The sequence below is a fragment of the Teleopsis dalmanni genome, chromosome 1 (assembly GCF_002237135.1).
Source record: "Teleopsis dalmanni isolate 2A chromosome 1, ASM223713v2, whole genome shotgun sequence".
In the NCBI taxonomy this organism is placed as follows: Eukaryota; Metazoa; Arthropoda; class Insecta; order Diptera; family Diopsidae; genus Teleopsis; species Teleopsis dalmanni.
Window position 1 is genome coordinate 188248284 of NC_051846.1, and position 20981 is coordinate 188269264.

The following is a 20981-nucleotide window of genomic DNA, read 5'->3' on the forward strand; positions in this document are numbered from 1 at the left end:
TTTATATATAAACAAAATATAATAAAATTAAATAAAAGTGAAATAAATACAATAAATGCAAGGATTTATTTAAGTTACTATCACGTAATATTAGGCTTTTGAACTGTTCTTGTGCTGACTTCCAAAAGTTAATAATCGTTTATAAATTGTTTAATTATCGACTACCCAACAATGAGCCGATTACCGACTACTTCATGTTCCGCCAACTAATGATTTCTTTATATATATGCATTATAAGGATTTTATTTTTAAATTCTATACCAAGCTACACAAATATTATCATTTTTAGGTTGTATTATCGTTACTTAGGTGCGACTGCAAGCTCTTAATGTTTTTTATCTGTGCAGTCGAAGCTATATATTTATGTTCCTTTACATATGTAAGGCTTATGGATGTTAGTTTCTGTTTTCGTAATTCTTACATGCAATACTAAAATTAATTAAATTTAAATAAAAGTTATGTATTACCATTCAGAGTAACAAGCCAAAAGTTGGTTAAATTTTTATTCCCTACATCTCTAGAAACTAATTCGTTTTACAATATAACATTAAACGGAAGATTGACACTCTTTAAGACTGTGATGAAATTGATGACTTACTGTTTATATGGTATATAATTTTATGTGAAAAAGTAGATATACAGAGTGTTGTCATTTAAGAGAAAAAAGTGTTAAAGTATAAAGTATTTGAAACTGATTTGTACATTGTGTATTTATTGTGTATTAAGCAAGTCAACATTTAAATAAATTTGCAATATTTTAAAATTTGGTTCAACCTTTAATTGTGTTTTCAGCTCATTTTCAGCCCATTAACATAAATATTTTAATTAAAAGCTATAATAAAACTCTGCAGTCCCATGACTCAAATGAATTAACTGTTTTCTGAAGCATTTTAATGTCCACTTCATGTCAGCTGAAGCCAGTGAAACTCGAGATTAGCTACAAAGGCTACTCTAAACATTTTTACACCAACTGCACACAAAAACAAAAAAAAAAAAAAATTGAGAACATAAACACTTGTTATTTAAATCTTAAGTGCTCAGACCACACTTAAGTGCACACCAATTAGGTTTGAAAATTGTTATTTAAGATGTCTAATAATGTAATGTATCTGAAGGTATGTATTGGGTTACATGCATTTGCAGAACTGAGTAAAACAATTTAAATTAATTATAAATGCGACACTGTTAATGCGCAGTGGCGGTGCATTGCATTGCTGCATCGCTACATTGACGGCCAGAGCACTAGTAGCACCATTCTTGCAGATACGAGTATCTTGGAATTAACTCCGTCATTGCATTTACGCCAAACGAAACTGTCAATGCATTTTTAGTGAAACTGTCGATCAATTTAATGACCACTTAAATGCCATAATGCCATTTTTCGCATTTTCTGTAATTAATCATGACAATTTGTTTTTGCACCTACTTGCAGTCGTTAATTAGAAATAATTTTGCGATTTTTGCTGCTCGCAAATGACAAAAAAATTTTGCTTTGTATTTGCTTGACTTGAGGTGCTAATGCGATTATGTGAGTGGGCCTTATGCGTCTAATAAGTTTTGAAGCCAATATGTCAATTAGTGAATTGATTTTAACCAATAAGTCAATATTTATTCGTGTTCGTTTCATTTCTGGCTAAACGACAAGGACAGTTGGCAACTTCATTTGTTACGACTTCAAATTCAGTGCATTTTAAAATAATTAATTATTAAAAATTCCAAACGATTTTAAATGATTTATGATGCTTTCTGCTTAGGATTATTAATGTATCTCTATTTGTATCATTGCTCTAGAAACATTTCCAGACGCATGCTTAAGAATTCTGTTGTATATTTTCATTTCCGCATTGTACTTCATAATTCACATAATTCACATAATTCACAACTCAATGATGAGAACGGTTTCTTGAGCCTAATGAGCTAAAGAGTTAAAGAATAATAATCTAATTAAAGTTATAACAAAATAAATCAATACACATAATAAAGGTGAACTATGTATTTCAGATATTCGCTTTGTTTCTATGGTTTTGTTTTTTTTTTTTCATTATTTATTTAGTTCAGTTTATTTATTTAAATTAATTTTAATCCGTACTCATATTTTTCTTGTTTAAGGAAATTAATTCAGAAAAGTCATGCTGAGCAAAATGGTCATTAAAACAAATTGAACGTTTTACTTAAAAATAGGAAAAACATTCAAAATCCGCCTGAGATTGTACCGTTTTCGTGGTAAGGCCATTGCCATAATTTCGTTTTTATTATGAATAAATTTCAATTAAGCTCACGAAATTTGGACTAATAAGATTTTCAACAATACAAACATATTCTCATTAAACTTTTTTAAAGAACATTTACAAGATTTGAAAACAATGAATTTGTCTCATTCGAATATGAAGGTAGTTTCATTAGAAATTAAGACCCAAAAAATCTTTGTCATTTACAGAAATAGTTAAATACAATAATAAACATGTTTTTATTACAAAGTGGATTGCAATATAATAAAAAATTAAACACAAAATAAACTTCTTCACTTCAGCAATGTTTGCAGTCAGTGCAGAATTTGGCTCAAGTACATACAGTTGTTTAAAGGAAAAGGAAGTAAAGGAAGTAACTAAGTAGAACGTGAAGTGCTTAAAATCACTATAGCCCAAAAGCAATTAAATATAATAGCTTAAGTTACTTACCATGAACATCCTTTAATTAGATGCTGAATATATTTTCTACCCAATGCGTATAAAAATTTTTGACTACTTTTGTGAAAAACCTCATTTATCTCTATCTGGCAAAAATTTGTTACTAAATAATTTATCTGTGTTGGATCCAATAGAAATGTTTAGAGTTCCATAAGTTGCTAAAAAGAACAGCACTGTTACCGACAGCCGTTCCTTATCCCATGTATTCGTCTTGTAATCCTATCATGTTATCTGCTTTCAGGTCCTGGCAGGTTACAACAACAATAACAACAGCCGTTCGAGAATATAACTCTGAGCGATGTTAGGATGAAAGAATGGTTGAGTTTGAAAAAAGCAAATGATTACACAATCCTTTAATATGATCCTTTAATACAACCCAATGCAAGACAATATATTGCTGTACCTGATATAGATGATTGAAAAAATAAAATTGAGAAGTTCTACTACACCCACCCTATTCGCTAGACATAATTTCATTAGCATACCATTCTTAGCAGTCGCTAATTCGTCGTGCTTTAGAAATTTTATGAAAATTGGAAAATTGGAAAATTGGAAATGGTAGTGAATTGGACTGCTTCTATGGATGAGCATTTTTACTTAAGCAGCGGTAGTTGGAAAAGTTTATGTTTCTAATATACGAAAATTTAAATAATGTATTATTTTTTTAAAATTTTTGTTTATACGTATATCTGTTTATTTGTTCTCTTAAAAACCTCGTCTTTTAATATATATATAATGAAATATATAATGAAATAAAAATTAACGGTGCTTGGCTAACAGAGAGCTGAACACTACAACCATTTTGTGTAAATTATTGACCCTAACAGAAGAGAAGTCAAATGAAAGCCCAAATATCAGCTGTCGAGGACATCTCAGCTGTGGGCGAGTATAAGTCTCAGTATCTAATGTGAGTATAGATCTTATTCGCTCTCAAGCAGAGCACGTACCAGCTTTTTCGCTTGGAAATTATTGGAGTGTTGCGCCAATAGCTACAGCTACTTAAAAATTTGTTGGATGTTGGTTTTAAAAAAAATTTGATTCACCTTAAGACTCAAAATGGAAAAGGCTAATATATAGTCTTCCAGCTAAAATATTTTGTTAACAGCTTATTCCTTTTAGTTTTTATATGTACTTTTTACACATTTTATACACATCTGTAAAATTGTATGTATTAATGAATGAACCCATTAGATAATTCTAATATAAAATAAACTAAATTTAGTTATATTCTAAATAAATTAAAAACATGAATTTTGTGTGTTTGTGACATGAGACCTATGGATAAATACTGCTGGTAACAGCTCCTTCTAATTAGACACAACCGATTTTCTTTTTGTTAAGTATGATAGAATGATTTCGACAAATCTTTCGTCCCTCCTTCAAATTCGTCTGAGCAAAGTTAAAGTATTGTTACAATCGCTATATATTTTGCAACCTTGATGCACTTGATGTTTATGTGAATAGATATCTCTGTATATAATAATTTTTGATATATTAGGTGATGCTTTATATAATATATATTTACAGTTCCAGAAGCGTGGATTTAATTATCTTATATATATGTATGCAAATAAGGTAGGTTAGTAGGGTTACAGATTGTTAGCACCTTTGTTCTGAAGCAGTTGGACTATACATTGGCTAAAGTCTTTGAGAGAACCTGATTCTCGGTTGAAACCTAACTTATCACTTTTGGTTCTTCGTGCTATAATTAGGTGTTGAACGTGTTCCTGGACAAAATGAGTCTAAAGTACTGCTTTTTATACTGAATTTTACGAATGGGGTACCAACATAGAACAAATATCATCTTTATTTTTGTGTATTTTGCAGCTTTTGTATAAAGTTCCACTAATGAAGAAATTTATTTAATAATAGGAATTTTTAACTGATGCAGTATATACAATAGTTATACCACTCAATATATAATATGAGCAACTTCTTATAAAAAAAATATGATTTGAAAAAACGTTTAAAAGATTGATTTTGACTCATTTCTAGTAGCAGTCACAAGATAATCGTGCGAAATAAAATTTTGCGTATTGCAAAAAAAACGTGAGAAAATATTTTCGTGATTTATTTCAGACTTAAATTAAAATTTCAAATTGCATGCATTAAACTTAGCCTCGAACTATGCTGGAATTATGTTTTTTTTCTATTCAAACAGTGTGTCAATGTCGGAGTTCATTCCAAATATAGCTCAAATCATAAATTAAATATTAAATACATAACATTTCGAAGCTGATTTGGATAAATTTAAGGTTGGCTCCTCTCAAGATTTGTGTAATAAATCTCGAAGTAAGAACAATGCTAACATAATTAAATAAGATTGAGATGCTTCCTTATTTATTTAACATCTTTATTCTGCTGGTCAGATTCATTGAAGCTCTCACGAAGTCACTAAATGGGTAAATAAAAGCCAAAAACTTCCGTAAATTAATTTATCTTATCCATTAAGTAAAGTCGAAGACGTGCAATGATTGAAAACAACTTCAAACGCCATCGATTTGTACTTCAGTTTGTTTACAGATTTTGAAAAACAAATTTATTTAAAATATAATAAAATTTTAATGAACAACTTCAGTGATTGAAATGCATTCAATTATTTTTTGGTTTAATTTTAATATTTTAATTAAATTTGTCTTGCCGTAGCCGCAGAGAGCTCATCCGCACAGCAAGCCAAAGAAGACACTAAATTGGCAATATTAATTATTTGTCAATAAATCACGGCCAAAGTGATTAATTGAATTCTGAAAAAAACTGCTTGCATGTACGTTAAAAGGCACGACTTGAAAAACCAACAAACACTTGCGGTCCATGTTCTCAAACGCGTTCTGCAAGTTCCGCTATGTCTTCATGGTTCAAGCTTAGAAGAAGGTAAGGCTTAAAAATGAAGCGCGGTAGGCAAACCTGAAATATAATCAAATTTTTAATTTTTTTTGCCCATAATTCTAAAAATATATCTCTTAAATTTGCAATTCGTATTTTGATGTGTTATTAGACAAGTACATATGTACATACGATCATATGCAGTTACCATACTCGTAATTCCATATTGTCTGGTCTCGCACATTAGTTCGATTGTCGGGTATTAATTCGAAAATCAACGCTTGATTTTGACTTTGTCGCGTGCTCTAATGTCGAAATTATTTGGCTGTCATGTAGTTGGCTCGAACGTGTTTTCCAACTTGGCCAATTAGAGAGGCATTTTCAGTTTTTATTTATGATTATTTTTATTATTTTGTTGAAAGAGTTCTTTGGTTTCGTGGTATAATTCACGATGACTAAGTCTTTTTGAAGTTGCATTTAAATCGATTTAAAATCGAGTGCGCTGTCCATAAAAATGATTAATTTTAATTAACTGACACCTTTCGTGAGTTCTTGAATGGATGTCAAGATAGTAACTGGGCTGTCAACCGGTAGTTGGTAAAGTAGCACACATTTTTTGGTGAATAAAAATAAATTTAAAAAAGAAAAATTATCATCACTCTAGAATAAGTCTAAACTCAATTCATAAGCAATTTTTAATCATTTTAAAAATGTGGAAACAGAAAGTTCAGTCTAAAACTTGAGATTACCATATTGAATATAAAATTTTTTTTTTTTTACAGGATATTTTTTTTCTAACTTCTTTAAAGCACAAACATGAAATATTAAAGAGAGATAGATAAAATTGTGGAGTAATAGATAGGAGTACAATGGTAAGAGCTTTATTAGACTCAAATTGAAGTTGTTACGATACGACTTAGATGGATACTGGAATTTAGTAACTGTAGACATTTTGTTTTGGCAATAACCTTAATAAAAATTAAGTTAATTATTGCAGAAATTTTTACTATTGAGAAAATCACATTCAAGACTTATCTCTTAGTCTGAATACTGTTGGCGAATTTGCAGAAATTGCAGTAAACTTTGACAACGACCTTTTGTGTGAATATGTGAGCATATATATTCACATATATTTCTTTATATATAGAACAAATAAATAAACAAATAAATAAAACAATCATATTCAGACAATTATTACCGATCAATGCTGTGTTCTCATCAAAAAGAAGAGAATAGACAGAGAAAGCTATACTGAAACTATCAACAAGGGCTTTTACAATCTCTCATAGGGACTTCTAACATAAAATGATTTAAAGATTGTTTGAAAATAAGCAAAAAGAATTTAAGAATCATTACAGGGAGAACTTGTTGGTCTTGTAGAGAACAGGATGAGACTTCAAGGTATGTGAAAAGAGTCTGAACGGTACTGAATCGTAAGCGAAAGATATGTCTATGTAGTTATTTTATATTAAATGAAAAAATAAGATTCGGTTAAGTACTTCCAAAACTATTTTCAATATTTAGTCTGGAATTTGGAGTATGAGGAATACTAAAAATCCATAAATCGGACACAATAGATCTATAGGTTTTCATTTTAAATTTCTCAATATGACAATAATAACAACTTATGACAAATGTTTCCTTGAAATTTTTCTCTTTATCTCTCTCTTCTCTCTCGTGTCAAATTTTTTGTTTATATTGAAACCAAAAAGAACTTCACATTATATGCAACCATGACTGTCTGTGTAACATGACCCTATACTTGACTGTGGCCGTTATACAGCCAATATATACGTTATGCAACAATGGAAATTGCGAGTTGAGTTTTTATGGATGCAATGGTCTATCGAGACAATTCATTTCCACTTCATTTCCACTGCCCGAGAGTAGCTTACAGACTGAGGAACTGATTCTGATTTAATGCTTCACTCATTCATAGTTCTTGTAAGATTCTGTTTATAAATATTTAAATATCTTTAACTTATTTATACAATACTTTGTAGTAGACATTTTCATATACATATGTATAAATTGCATACCTGTGCCGATTAAGTTTTTAAATCATTTCGACTATAATTTAAGTTATTAGAATGTTAAAATAATTGACATTTGGTTACCAATAATAAAATTAATTTTATCCACATAGTGTTTTTAATAATGTGTTAAAATATTTTAATTAAATTCTCAACACTACATAGAGTAATAATATTAATATTAATACAATGTTCAAAAAAGTATGCATAAATTATGTTAACAAGTTAATTTATTCAATGAATTCTGAAACATATTTTCAGCACAAGAACACGTAAAAGATTGAAATTATAAAATTAATTTATTATTTAACTATCAGTCAACGCAATCGCCACGTTTAGCCGCTCCACACACTCAAGTAATTAACGCCGATTAGGTAATACAAATAAGCTTAAACGTGCAGTTATTTATTTAGCACAAAAACAAAATATAATGATAAATAACAGATTAATGTACTCATATTTAGTAAACAAAGTGTTTTTATTACAATAATGAACTTTTACATCATAAACGTTTTTAATTAAATGAGGGAAATCGTTTTTTGCATATGAAATTGCCACACATAAGGCAAATCAGCACAGCGCCCCAGCCTCCAAAATGTCAACTCACATTCTAAGCTTGACTAACACATTACATAAACCCATGGTACCGCTAAGTAGGAAATTATAAATATCGCCGGCGGACAATGACCATGACAACCAAGTCCAGTACACACTCACACCAAGGCGTGTGTAACGCTCCATGCCGGACGCGGTCTGCGTTGTCGTTCAGAATTTTTCCATTTTGCATTTCACAGTTTAATGACATAACCTAACCTAAGCTGCAATTACAGCATCGACACTAGCTGAAGTTGAAGTTCAGGTGTAGCCAACTTTTCCATTAGTCGAATGAATGCAACGATCTTTCGATCGCATTTCTTTTTGAATTTGAATTCATTTTTCCAATTAAATCACAACTAAAATAAAATCAAATTAAATTTTTTTTTTTATTTTTAATTACTGCAAATCCCAGACTTAACTTACCGGAGTATTTTATTATGCATAAATATTTTATTTGTAATAAATAATAAGATGTAATTATAGCTTACATATGTAAAATGCATACGAAGTAATTAAAATTACAGACATAGTTCAGTACTTTTATATTATATATACTTTTATATGGAAACTAATTGGAACTAATGGTTCAACTTTATTTGAAATTTAATTATTTATAATATGTATTGGTTCCAATAAGTGAAAAATAATAAAATTATACTTGTAGAAAACTTTCAATTTAACTTGTGGTTTTTAATAAAGAAAAAAATTATTAAACTATGAAATTCGATGAAAAAATAAATTTAAGTTTTAAAAATAAATGTAAGAAATCTTCATATAAAAGTCTTCATATAAAAGCAAGGATTTTATTGTAGTTATCTACCGCTTTTGCTATCAAAGGGAAATTTATTATCATATTGCTGTATTATATAAAATATACTTTGGATCTCAATATTTTATTCAAACATTTTTGTAGAAATTTATTATAATATTAATAGACGAATATATTAATTATTAAAATAATATAAGACAATATAATATTGTATAAGATATAACTGTAGTCATAATTAATTCACATATATATGTATAAGAGTTTCACAATTCATATTTAAAACTTATCGGTCTAATGTAATTAGTGTTTGTAATTTTAAGCGGACAAAATTGCTGATCCCGTTGGTAATCATAAAACAGCTTTCACTGTCTGGTATTGTAATATTTTATATATAAACTAAAAAACTAATTTGTATATTAATAGACAGACAGATGTGTAGATATATAGACCAACATATAGATAGATAAACAGATATGTTGGTCTATCTATCTACATATCTGTCTATCTATTATTATACATATTAGAGTTTTAGTTTATATATGAAATATTATAATGTCAGTCAGTGAAAGCTCGTTTATTGTTATCAACAGGATCAGCAAATATCTACTCTTAAAATTAAAAACATTAATTACGATAAACAGATCAACGAACATAATGGTTCAACAGCATTGTTTAATCGGATGGACCAATCCGATCATTGATTCAAACATGGAACCGATCATTGTTGGGATGGAGCAAATAAGATCATTGATCAAACAAACAGAGAAACGAATACTGCTTCTTTAGTTCGTTTAAATATTCCAATAACAATCACTTCGACAAAGTTAGTACTCATCTTCATCTAAATATTGTGTCACAAAGATTTTTTATAATATATAAGAAAAATCTTAAAGTTTTTGCTCTATAGACAAAGTGACACAGTTACGTTAGTCTGTGATTGTGTTGCCAGTCAGAAAAATGAATAAACGAGTCTTCTTTTATAGAATAGACCATAATATAAATAGATAGATAGATCAACGAACAGATAAACAGATATTGTTTAATCGTTTCGTCTTACTATTCTAATTATAAATATTTTGACAAACTTAGTGAATATTTTTCACCTACATACTTGAAGGCGAAGTTCTCCTGTTATATACAGTCAAAGCTGATTAGATAGACTAACATATAAATAGATAAATATATCAACGAACAGATAAGCTACTAGTGTTGAACCGATTGATCTTACTATTTTGATTATAATCAGTGCAAAAAACTCACAGTACATCCTTCATCTAAGTAATCGAATGCAATGTTATTTTCTGATAAATAGTCAAAGTTAGTCAGATAGACCAACATGGAGATAGAAAGTTCAACGAACAGACTAACAGATGTAGGAATATTGCTTAATCGGATAGACAGATAAGTGGATCAATTAGCACACAAACAGCGCACTATCCAGCAAGAGGTCCCTCTGAAGTGAAGAATGAGCCGAAGTTGACCACGAAACGTCTTTTATCCTTCTTCGTCCTTCGATTCTCGGATGTTGTTATTGAGTTAAAGCTGGAGTGACTTCCGTTCGCATAACTACTTCTCTTGTTAATGCAAGCAGTTCATTTAGCTTGAGCTTGCTTGCCAAGTTATCACCAATCCAATACTGTGCCAAGGTAGTCTTCCTCCCACTTGCTAGTACTCGAGATTGGCACAATATATGCACCGCCATCTCCTTTTCTTCTAAACATAGTCTAAAAGTGTCTTCCTCAGCAAGCGTTATCTTTTTGAGGTGATTCTGAAAGTTTCCGTGTCTAGTAGTTAGTAATGTCAGCCAACTTAGGATGCTATGCGGATAGCTAAGCACATTTATCGCTTCCCTGACCAACGGTTTCTGCATCATGAGTTTAGTCTGCCTACAAGTGCTTATCTCTTTCCATCTGTTAAGATGAAGTGAAGTTATTCACTTATCGACAGATGTGTATCCATACATACAGATAAGTTGATAAACGAGCAGAAACACCAATAATACGAATATTAACAGTATTGCTTAATCGGTTTTTCTTACTATTCTAATTATCATTATTTTCACAAACTTAGTACACACCGAAGGCGAAGTGGTCCTATAATATAAAGTCTTATATAAAGTATTGCTTAATCGGTTTTTCTTACTATTCTGATTATCATTATCTTCACAAAGTTAGTACACACCGAAGGCGAAGTTGTCTTATTATATAAAGTCAAAGATAGTTAAACAGTGCAAAATTAATGCTTGATTTCATTTCTTTAAATATTCTGTACTATTAAATTAACACTTATGACATATCAATTACAGTACTCGAAGAAGAACCTGAAGAACACCTGCTTGCCAAATATATTGAGAGGATCTATTAAATCAATTTATATGTTAATTTTTTCATAAACGCTGTTCTGCCTCATATCAAAAGTATACTTATTAGTCGTTTTAAATTTCTTATTTATTTCACACCTAATATTTCAAATTTCATATAAAAACATATAATTAATCAAATAAAATATAATTGCGTTTTAAATAATTTAATTAATTTCGTTAAATGATTTTCACATTAATATGCATAATTACACGGCTTACTTATGTGGCCGATAAAATCCGAAATATTGCCCCCTTTCATAGCATATTTAACTGTAATTAACAAATTGCATCGAACTGGGTGTGTCAATCTCGTTGTTGAACTCTATTAGGTACAAATAACTGCATCGAGATCTGATCGGTTTTATCGCTGCGAGATTTGTATGAGTACTCGCCGACATGCAAAATAGAGCAGGCAAGGAAAATGGAGGCATAAATCAACTTAACTGTTTCTGCTTCGTTTTGATTACCATTGACAGTGCAGTCATGACGAGATAACGGTCGTTTGATACGCTGAATTTGCATCCACAAACATAAAAATTGACATTTGATTTTGAGTCGTAGTAGAGAAGTATTGACGCTTGCTAAGCGTGGTGTATGGACTGAGCTCAAGCTCAGCTCAATTTATGGCTTTCTGCTGGTTGGAGGTGTTTGACGTTGAGTTCCAGCTTGACGTTCTGCACACGAGTTTCTCGTTAAAAAAAATGCTGGGCGTGCTGTGTCAACGTAATAATTTTTTATACTAAACTTATATTTATATATATATTTACATACATATATATGTTTCTTTTTTTTTTATAAAAAATGTTGCAAATAATAATTTTAATGGAAGGTTATTATTTTCTAACATGTCACTCCCTTCAGGTGAGCGTATATGTCAATTTAAGAAGAAAACAACAATTTTTTTTAAATTTTTTTATTTTATTTTTATTATATTGAAAATAAAAAATTTAAATAATATACAAAACAATTACATAAATTTCTTTTATTCAGTAAAACTATTTAATATATAAATGAGTAACGAATTTTGTAAAATGTAAAAGAAAAATTATACACAAGATTAAAATCTAAATAAGATACAAATGCCAAGAGCTTAAGAGTTGTGGAATATATTTTCTTTAAATAAAAAAAGTAATATATAAAAAATAAAAATAATTACTTTCTTTTTGAAAAACTTACTTAATCTCTAAATAAACGAATTTTGTGTAATTTTCAATAAATTTCTTATAAACAAATTTTAGTACAAAATGCATTTTTATTTGTTTGTTCTCATAATTTACAAAATGAATTTTCACTAAATTTATTTAATTATTTTTATTATTAAATTTTGAGATTTATTGAACTTTTTTATGAAAATTTGTCATGTAAATGTTAAAATGGATATGAGTTCATATATGTAATTGAGTATATTTTCTTTAGAAACAGAAATTTGATTTCTATACAATCTGGCTATAGACAATGATCAGGGACTTTGTAAACAGAAAGGCTTTTGGCTTAGGGATTAAAAGCCTCAAGGATTAGATTATTTTAATTTTTGTTATTGTAAATGGATAAAGTTGTTATATTTCAGAAATGGGTTTTTTTATATTGTATATAAAACAACCTTTGTTACTTGCATAAGCACACAACTTTAACTTTAAGAACCAATCTATTTTATTCAAAGGAAGTTAAAAATTTCTTCTTCTAATATGGAACGTAATATACTTCATTCTATGTATTCCAATGTGGTACCTGAGTATATTTCATGTGAAGAAACTGCTGTGTTAATGTAAGGTAATGAATTTGAGGGGTTTGTCATGAAGTTTCTAGAAATAAACAATATTACTACACTCTATACTTTAATTGTGCAGTAGATACAGATGTAAGGTTTACTATTTGAATATTGGAAGGCAATGTTGGGATGTATTTTTGTGTAAAGTAGTGTGAAGTATGAAATAGAGTTATAAAATAAGTACAGTGTATTAGCATAAAGATTTCCTAAAGAAGTCTTGTTAGGAAGTTGTAAAGATGAAGAAGTAGTGTATATTAAAACTAACTAAAAGTCAAACATTTTAGTAGATAGAATTACAAAGTTTTCATCTTTCAAAGAAGATCGAAGCTCGCAATTGAATGAATGCTGAATAAGCAAGTGCATAATGAAAAACAATACGGTGTATACAATATATATAATAGTTTTGAAGAAAAGTTTAAGACAAAAATATTATGAGTGAATGCAAATTATTAGAATATTTATCATCTTAAAGGTAAAGGTTACGTTTTGCTACAAATATAGTAAGACTTAATTTGCATAAGTATACGAAAAAGTAGTTATCACATAGCTTTAATAAGATTATGTCAGCTTAATTAAATCAGGTCGTCGACATTCAGAGACGACTCTCGATACACTTAGGTGAAATTGGTCCGTTGTTATACTACATAATCCCAAAATTAATCAACCTTCTTTCAATCATTGTGTTCATATAACAAACCTTAGTAGCTATAATGAAAAAAGGTTGGGTGCCTATAAATGTCCTATAGGATGTTGACAGTCCAATATTGTGATTAATAAAAGAGTTAAATGTGACGTGATAATGAAGATGGACTTTGACTTTGTGGAATTTTGACTAAATTAAACATTTGAAATAAATCATATATGATTAAAAGTAATGAAAATATTTTTGAGTGATATTTTAGAACATTAAATTCAGTAAAAGAGTACAAGGTAAGTGGAATGTGAAATTTATAAATACTAATTCATTTCAAATTGGATGAACATAAAGAGAAGACGCTGAATATCAGTATATGAGCACAGCTAGTTTAAGAAAGATATATTCTGACAACCCCAATATAATTACTTTAAAAAATGATCAATTGTAACGAAAATGCAATAGGATGTCTCCTAACAATTTCAATTTTTAAATAAAAAAATTAGATCAATAAATATATTGGTATATATAAAATTAAGATAGAAGTTAGTGCTTTTGATTTGTTGGAAGAAAAAGATTATTGAAAGTGAACTAGAAAAACCAAAAGTTAAAATTCTGATTTGTTGTATCTTTACGGAAACTATGAAGGAAGGTTCAAATCATAGAGTGTTATGACGCTTTAAAAGAAGAAGAATTAAAATATATTTTAAGTAACTGCTATTGTTTCTAGTGGTTAGTCACATAGAGACTAAGTGATAATTTTAAAGATAGAAATGATGTAAGTAAAATAAAGACATTGAAGCAGTACTAAATCCGGTACTTTTTAATCTGACTTTTTAATTTAATTGAACTAAACAACGAAACTTACCATTGTTACTCAATTGTCTAGGATATCCTATAGAGGTTTAGAACTGTATTTTAATACGAGATTAAATATATCTTTATTATTCTAAAACAGCTTCATAAATATAAATACCTTTAATATTCAGTATCTGCTGTCTTACTGTATATGTGTGAGTTTTTTTATGTACTATCTAGGTTGATTTAAATCATTTAGATGAATATGTAAGATATAGATATATAACGTACTACCTTTGAAGGAGTTTATTTAGAACTTTAATGAAAACTCGCTGGCTGTAATTGCAATGTTACGAATGTAAAGCGATAGAACATCGATAATATTTAGTGAAATAAAAGTGATACAACATACAAAAACAACGTGTATATTGTATATGAGATACTTGAAATAAGAATGATAAAGACTTATGTTAATTAAACAATAGTAATTTGGTTAAGGTCATGGATATAATATATTCAGATGAAAGCATTAAAAAATTCTAATTAATCTGTTTAATTGGAACTATTTATATATAATATATGTAGAATTTTGCAAAGGAATACCCTTTTGTAAATACACTACTCAAGACCTCCATAGTAAGAGAATCGATTATTATACATTATTCATATTATGAAATACAATATTTACTCAAAAGGAACTGTGTGATTCAACGATGAAAACTACATACTCAGGTACCAGGAAATCTGTGCATATCTAACTATTGTTTGTATCGGTTTACTGGATGCGATGTCCAATGAAGTGAATTTTATTTAATTTAATGAATATTTAACTTAACTTAATGGAAACATAAACTAAATAAAACTTAAACAAACAATTTTTTACATTTAACTCAGAGCCAACAATGGCTCATAATCTAAATCTTTCGGAGCCGCTTTCTTTTTGTATTTTTTCTGAACTTTTGTTTTGGCCAATTTTGATTTGGATTTACTTGTGCGATTTTTCTTTTCTTCCAATTCTTTTTCACGATCCAATTGTTCCAGTTGCTCAAATATATTTTTGGGTCGCTTATGTGTGCTGGGATTTGTGGAGTTTTTGGCTGCATACACAACAACAAACTGTGAGAAGGCAGAGTCGGCGGGTGTATTGATGTCAGCGAAGTCGCGGAAGTTGGCAAATTGTTCTTCAGGATAAGTGTACTTTTCAATGAAGCCTTCAGTTGATGGACGGCCATGGCCGTTATTAGAATCACCATAAAATTGATTGAAATCACTGTTGTCATCTGGATGATAGGGCATTTCTTCTTCTGGATAGAATGTGCCACCACGCAGAACACCAAAATCGCCCGAACCTAAAAGGGCAGTATCGAAACTACGTTGTGGTGCTGATGTTAGAGATTCTGGATGAGGAGCAGCATATTTAGGTACAACTGGGACATCGGGTAGAGGGAAGTATGGTCTTGAGTGACCTAGCGGTGGTATTTCACGGAAAAATGGTGGATAGTAGTTTTGAGCTGCTTGTGTGTGTGAGTCAATTGGAGCAGCATCGGAACGTGGTGAAATTTGTGTATTTATAATGGGACGAAATTCATGTGTTGGTGGCACATGATAAGAATGTTCATGTGAGCGTAGCACTGTGATGGGCGTGTAATCATTTGGCTCCATCAGCATATCTGAATCCTCTTCAGGGAATTCATCTGAAAATTGTGAAAAAAATACATTAATTTTATAAATGTTATTATATGTGTTTCTTGTTAAAAGAGATAACTTAAGATTTAACCAAAATAAATAAAATTTTATGTTAAAGGAAAAAATGAAGTAGCCGGTCGGTAGTCAGTTGACTCGCGGCTAAAGCGGAAAGTATACTTCATTTAAAGTTGATACAAAGTATTTAAAAGGAAAAATTTACACGTTTTTTGCAAGTCATAATTGCGGACTTTAAAACTGTAGTTGTTGTGTATTTAATGCTCAACATAAAAACTAATGAAACGATAAATCCAAAGTTATTAAAACGAGTAAGCAAATAAAAAGGCATGAAATGCTCTAAACTTAAAGTGCACGAACTTCTCAAGTTGTAAAATTTGTATCTGTAGATTTCCGCAAACTATTTTCAAGTTTATTTAATGTTTCATTGGTATGAAGTTGTTTCTACAGATACGTTACCCGTATGTTGCGCCGATACGTGTATACCACAGGAGGTAACTTAAGTCGCGAACTGAAATGAATTTACAAATTATTATAAATATCGTACATGAACTTCAAGTGTGTTGCCACTTATTCAAGTTTGGTTCAATAAGTTGTACGGCCAAAAGGAAAATAAAAATGCACGAACGTTCAAACAGATCCGGAAAAATGTGTTGAAGAAGCGTTCAATATAAACTTTCACTGGAAACGATTGTGTTCGTTGCTGTTGGCTAAAAGTGATTTCGAAGATGAGGTAAAAATAAGTTTTTAGCAAACAAGTTAACACAACCAAACTAAATCAATGATTTCTTTTGATACATAATATTTTATTAAATAAAAAGAGCTACTTCAGTGCACAATATTGGTGATGTTTTTGAATAGTCTCAAGGCTTGCCTGCAGCCTGTTCAGAAGAAAGTGCAATTTTTGGCTGCAAGTGCACCTTAACCTACAATTTGTGATGCAATCAAGAGATGTTAACCGAAACAACTTTTTTTTTTTATATAAGCTAAATATTATCACAGTTGCACATTAATGTGTAAATAATGGTTATCTGTAGTACCTGAGTTAAATTTCCAGTGTAAAATGTAGTTGCTGTTTGTTTTCAATAATTATGTATGTATAATTACTTTGTACTTAACATACTTATTTGATATATAAATATATATACTATATTATTTTTTAACTTAAAATAACACTATTATATAAATATGTTAATATTAAAGTACTTATTTAAAATATACCACATGCTTGTACTCACCTTAGCCGGTATAAATGAAGTTCAGAGTATCAAATGTTTAGATTGTTCATGTTCACTTTTGCTACTCAGTCATTTTCATCTACAATTATTTCGCTATATATATATAATATTAATATTATTTATATATATATTATATGTTATATATTATTACGGATATTGTGTGACATGTTATTAGAAATGGATTTAAAGCACTCAGCATAGCCATTGTATAAGTTAATTACATCCATTAACCGTCATATAAATAAGCCAATAAAAAATAAATTCATTTATGATTTAACTAATTAGAATTGTCTAATATATATAAGTAATGAAAAGTAATGGTATCGTTCTTGATAAATGCATGACTAGGGTGCTTATTCTGAGATGCACACCATTATGGTTCGCGCTTAAGTCAACCTTAATACATTTGTATTTACAAAGACAGTCTAGCAGCAATCAAGGCACTGCTCTCTTAAATGTTTTTTTTTTTTTTGAAGTGATATACTGCAGTAACAGGCAAGCAAAACAGAATAGTGCTTTGCTGGTCGCACTGGAATCAATAGCAATAAATCTGCGAACAATCTCGCAATGACTTTCTCGTTCAGTGAGGTATGTGGGCCGGAATGATAATGTATGTATGTCTTTAAGACTAGAAAACTAGCTAGCTAAAGTCTCGCTTCTCAGTAGAACATAGCTGACAATATTGACAGATAATGGCACAACCATAGCCGGCGTTGCGGCTTAGTGGAGGGAAGATGTTGAACCGAAGATAACCTTTTTTACAAAATGTTGTGGCGAATTCGCTCGGATTGGACTAAAGCTGAAATAATCCTATCCACGGTGGCACAATTACATAATGAAAACACTTGAAGACCATGTTGTGAGTTTTGGTTTTTAGACCTAGACCAGGGAAAAATGTTAATAGATATGATATGTTGTATAGTACCGTGTAAATCAGAGAATCTGCAAAAGCAAACCCAACCCTAAAATAGGTAGTTTAAACTCATAGTTTAATATATTTTATACTGATTTCAATTTTTACAAGGAAACATCTGAACTAATACCTAGTAAATATCATTTATTGCTTATTATTGCATATAATGTATGTAGAGGTTTCAAACAGTAGTGAATTACAACAACAAAAATTCTTTTTATATTATTTTAATTAATTGAATTTTTGGCTAACCATACAGCTGTTTCGAATATTGCCAAATACCCATCATTAGTAGTAGTAGTAGTAAGTTGTTTTATTAACGATTATTAAATTATTACATATTGACAACTATTTTAACATATAACATAACTTATTTTACATTTTAATTATGTGTAACATAAGAACTTAAGTTTATTTAAGACAATAACTATTAAGTTGTCTGTTTTGAAATTGTTTCTTATATTTAATTAGTCGTAAATAATTTTTCGAAACTGCAAGTACCAGCGTTGGAATTTGTGCCCTGTCAAATTTGAAGCTCAGAGGCAGCGTTCATTAGCCAACTGGCCCAAAGTCGTATTTGATTTATGTCAATTCCATACTATATTTATGTTTATATACGAGAACTGATAGGCTAACCAACACCATGTTATTGAATCTCAGAATGGTTACAGACTCCTCGGTGAGGTATGCAAATCTGTGGTCAATGATTGCTTAGTCTGATGTAAAGATAAACGATAATGTATAAACAAGATAAATTAATGAATATAATAAACATAATAATATTAATGTAATGTGTTTTTAGTTTCTTAAGACAATTTTTTGTTTGGAAGTAATTGCTTACCTATGAAAAATTCTTATGGATCCGAAAGTAATAACCCAAGAGGAGGAGAATATTTTCAAATTTTTATTATCTCATTAACAAAAAACTTTAACATAATCAAGTAATTATAATTAAAGTGAGAAAAAATTAACAATAATACCCAAAATCTCGTCACTTAAGTGTGAAACTATAATTATCATTTTACAATATCTAGTAGCTTCCGAGGAAAAAAGAATCATAGAGCAGCAAGCCATCAGTCACTTATCTTAAACACATGTGAATTAACATGGCAATCAACTCGTTAACGTTAAATTACCAAAAAAAAATTGAAAAAAATTGTAGTAAAAATATTAAAAATGATGAGTGTTTGAATATTTCATAACAAAAACGAAAAAACAAAAACCATATCATAATAAAAATATATCTAAAGGCTTTCGAACAATTCCAGTAGGCCAAGTTAACAAGTCTTTTGTTAGATACGCAGAAAAACAAAAACAAGATAATAAAAGTGTTGAGCTGAACAACACAATTTGATAGATAATATAACTAACCGAACCGAAGCGGACCGAACCGAACTGAATGAAGTACCAACAATGAAATGAAAAACAGTGAGTTTGCAGCGCAGCACACTTTTGGCATAATGACCCTGTATTTATAGCGCAACTACTCATAAATAATTACTTTATTACTTTTCGCAAATAAAATACAATAAAACAAATTCAGATGCAGTACGCAGGCTGGCCTTATATCAGGCGTGCACAAGCCCACAAACCCACACATACCGCAACATAGATACTCGTACCTTTGCGGTAATTGCGAAGATATTTTTATATCTGCACATATATTTTAATTATAGCATAAGAGCGACACTTTTCAACATTAAAATCTTTTTGTTTTGTCATAAAATTATAATTTAAATATACAATGAAGCGCATAGTTTCTGTCTGTATGTCTGTCTGTTTGTCTGTCTGTTTGTCGTGTGGGCTTGAAAAATGGGCGTTTCGGCATTTGTGCTTGAATTTTGTGTTTTGTGCTTATTTGTGTTATTTTAAAGGTATATGCAAAAGATTATTAAGTTTTCTTTTTACATCTGCAAAAGTATCTTTCAGATACTCTAAGTAGTGAAGAAAATAAAAGCTTGAAATTAATGTAAATTTCAACTTCAGAGAGACTCGTAATCATATACCTAACGAAAGTTTTAAGTACGATTAATCTTACTAAAAATTCAAAGAGAAGCAGACGAGTAAAATAATTATCAGCTGAAAAGTAAAATAATTAATTTTACTAACATTGTTATGTATAATCTTAGTTTGGTCTTTTTTTTATTAAAGTTAATCATAAAAAATTAATTTAACTATGAAGTTATTTTTTTATTTACGAGTCTTTAAGATGCAATTAAAATGACATTTGTTATAAATCACGACTCTGTAAAACAAAATTGCTTAATTCACTGCACACTAATTTCGATGTTTGCAATGCATATGTTGCTTAATAAATTTTATTACACATAATATATCCATTACTTTTAATAATATAATATAACAATTAATTTATAAGTCTATGAGAGCTAAAGAGCTAAAGTCATACTGGCACAATTCACTCCCTATCTTAACTTTTTAACGCAATGTAAACAAATTATTGGGGTCAATCCTATATGGGTACTTATGCTAACAGGCATATTACTTTGAATAGAACGGAACTCAGATTGGTCACTGGTTTTTTAACTAAGCACTGCTCTGGGTCTGGAATGTGTTATTGGAGATTCTTTAAAATATAGAATAAAATATACACAATTCATCTATTCATGTACTGCAATTGTTAGGAATTGGTGTTAATAC

At 29.6% G+C, this 20981-nt stretch overlaps 2 protein-coding genes across 4 annotated transcripts in view; both read right to left on the bottom strand.

The window, feature by feature from the left end:
- LOC119670810 (potassium voltage-gated channel protein Shaker-like) overlaps nucleotides 1–20981 on the bottom strand; it is a 536527-nt gene that overhangs the window by 356687 nt on the left and 158859 nt on the right. The gene's annotated exons all lie outside the window — the stretch shown is intronic.
- Nucleotides 15346–16160, bottom strand: LOC119670813. The gene has a single exon (XM_038081233.1). It carries the CDS (start codon nucleotides 16137–16139, stop codon nucleotides 15357–15359), a length of 783 nt encoding a protein of 260 aa, XP_037937161.1. The 5' UTR covers nucleotides 16140–16160; the 3' UTR covers nucleotides 15346–15356.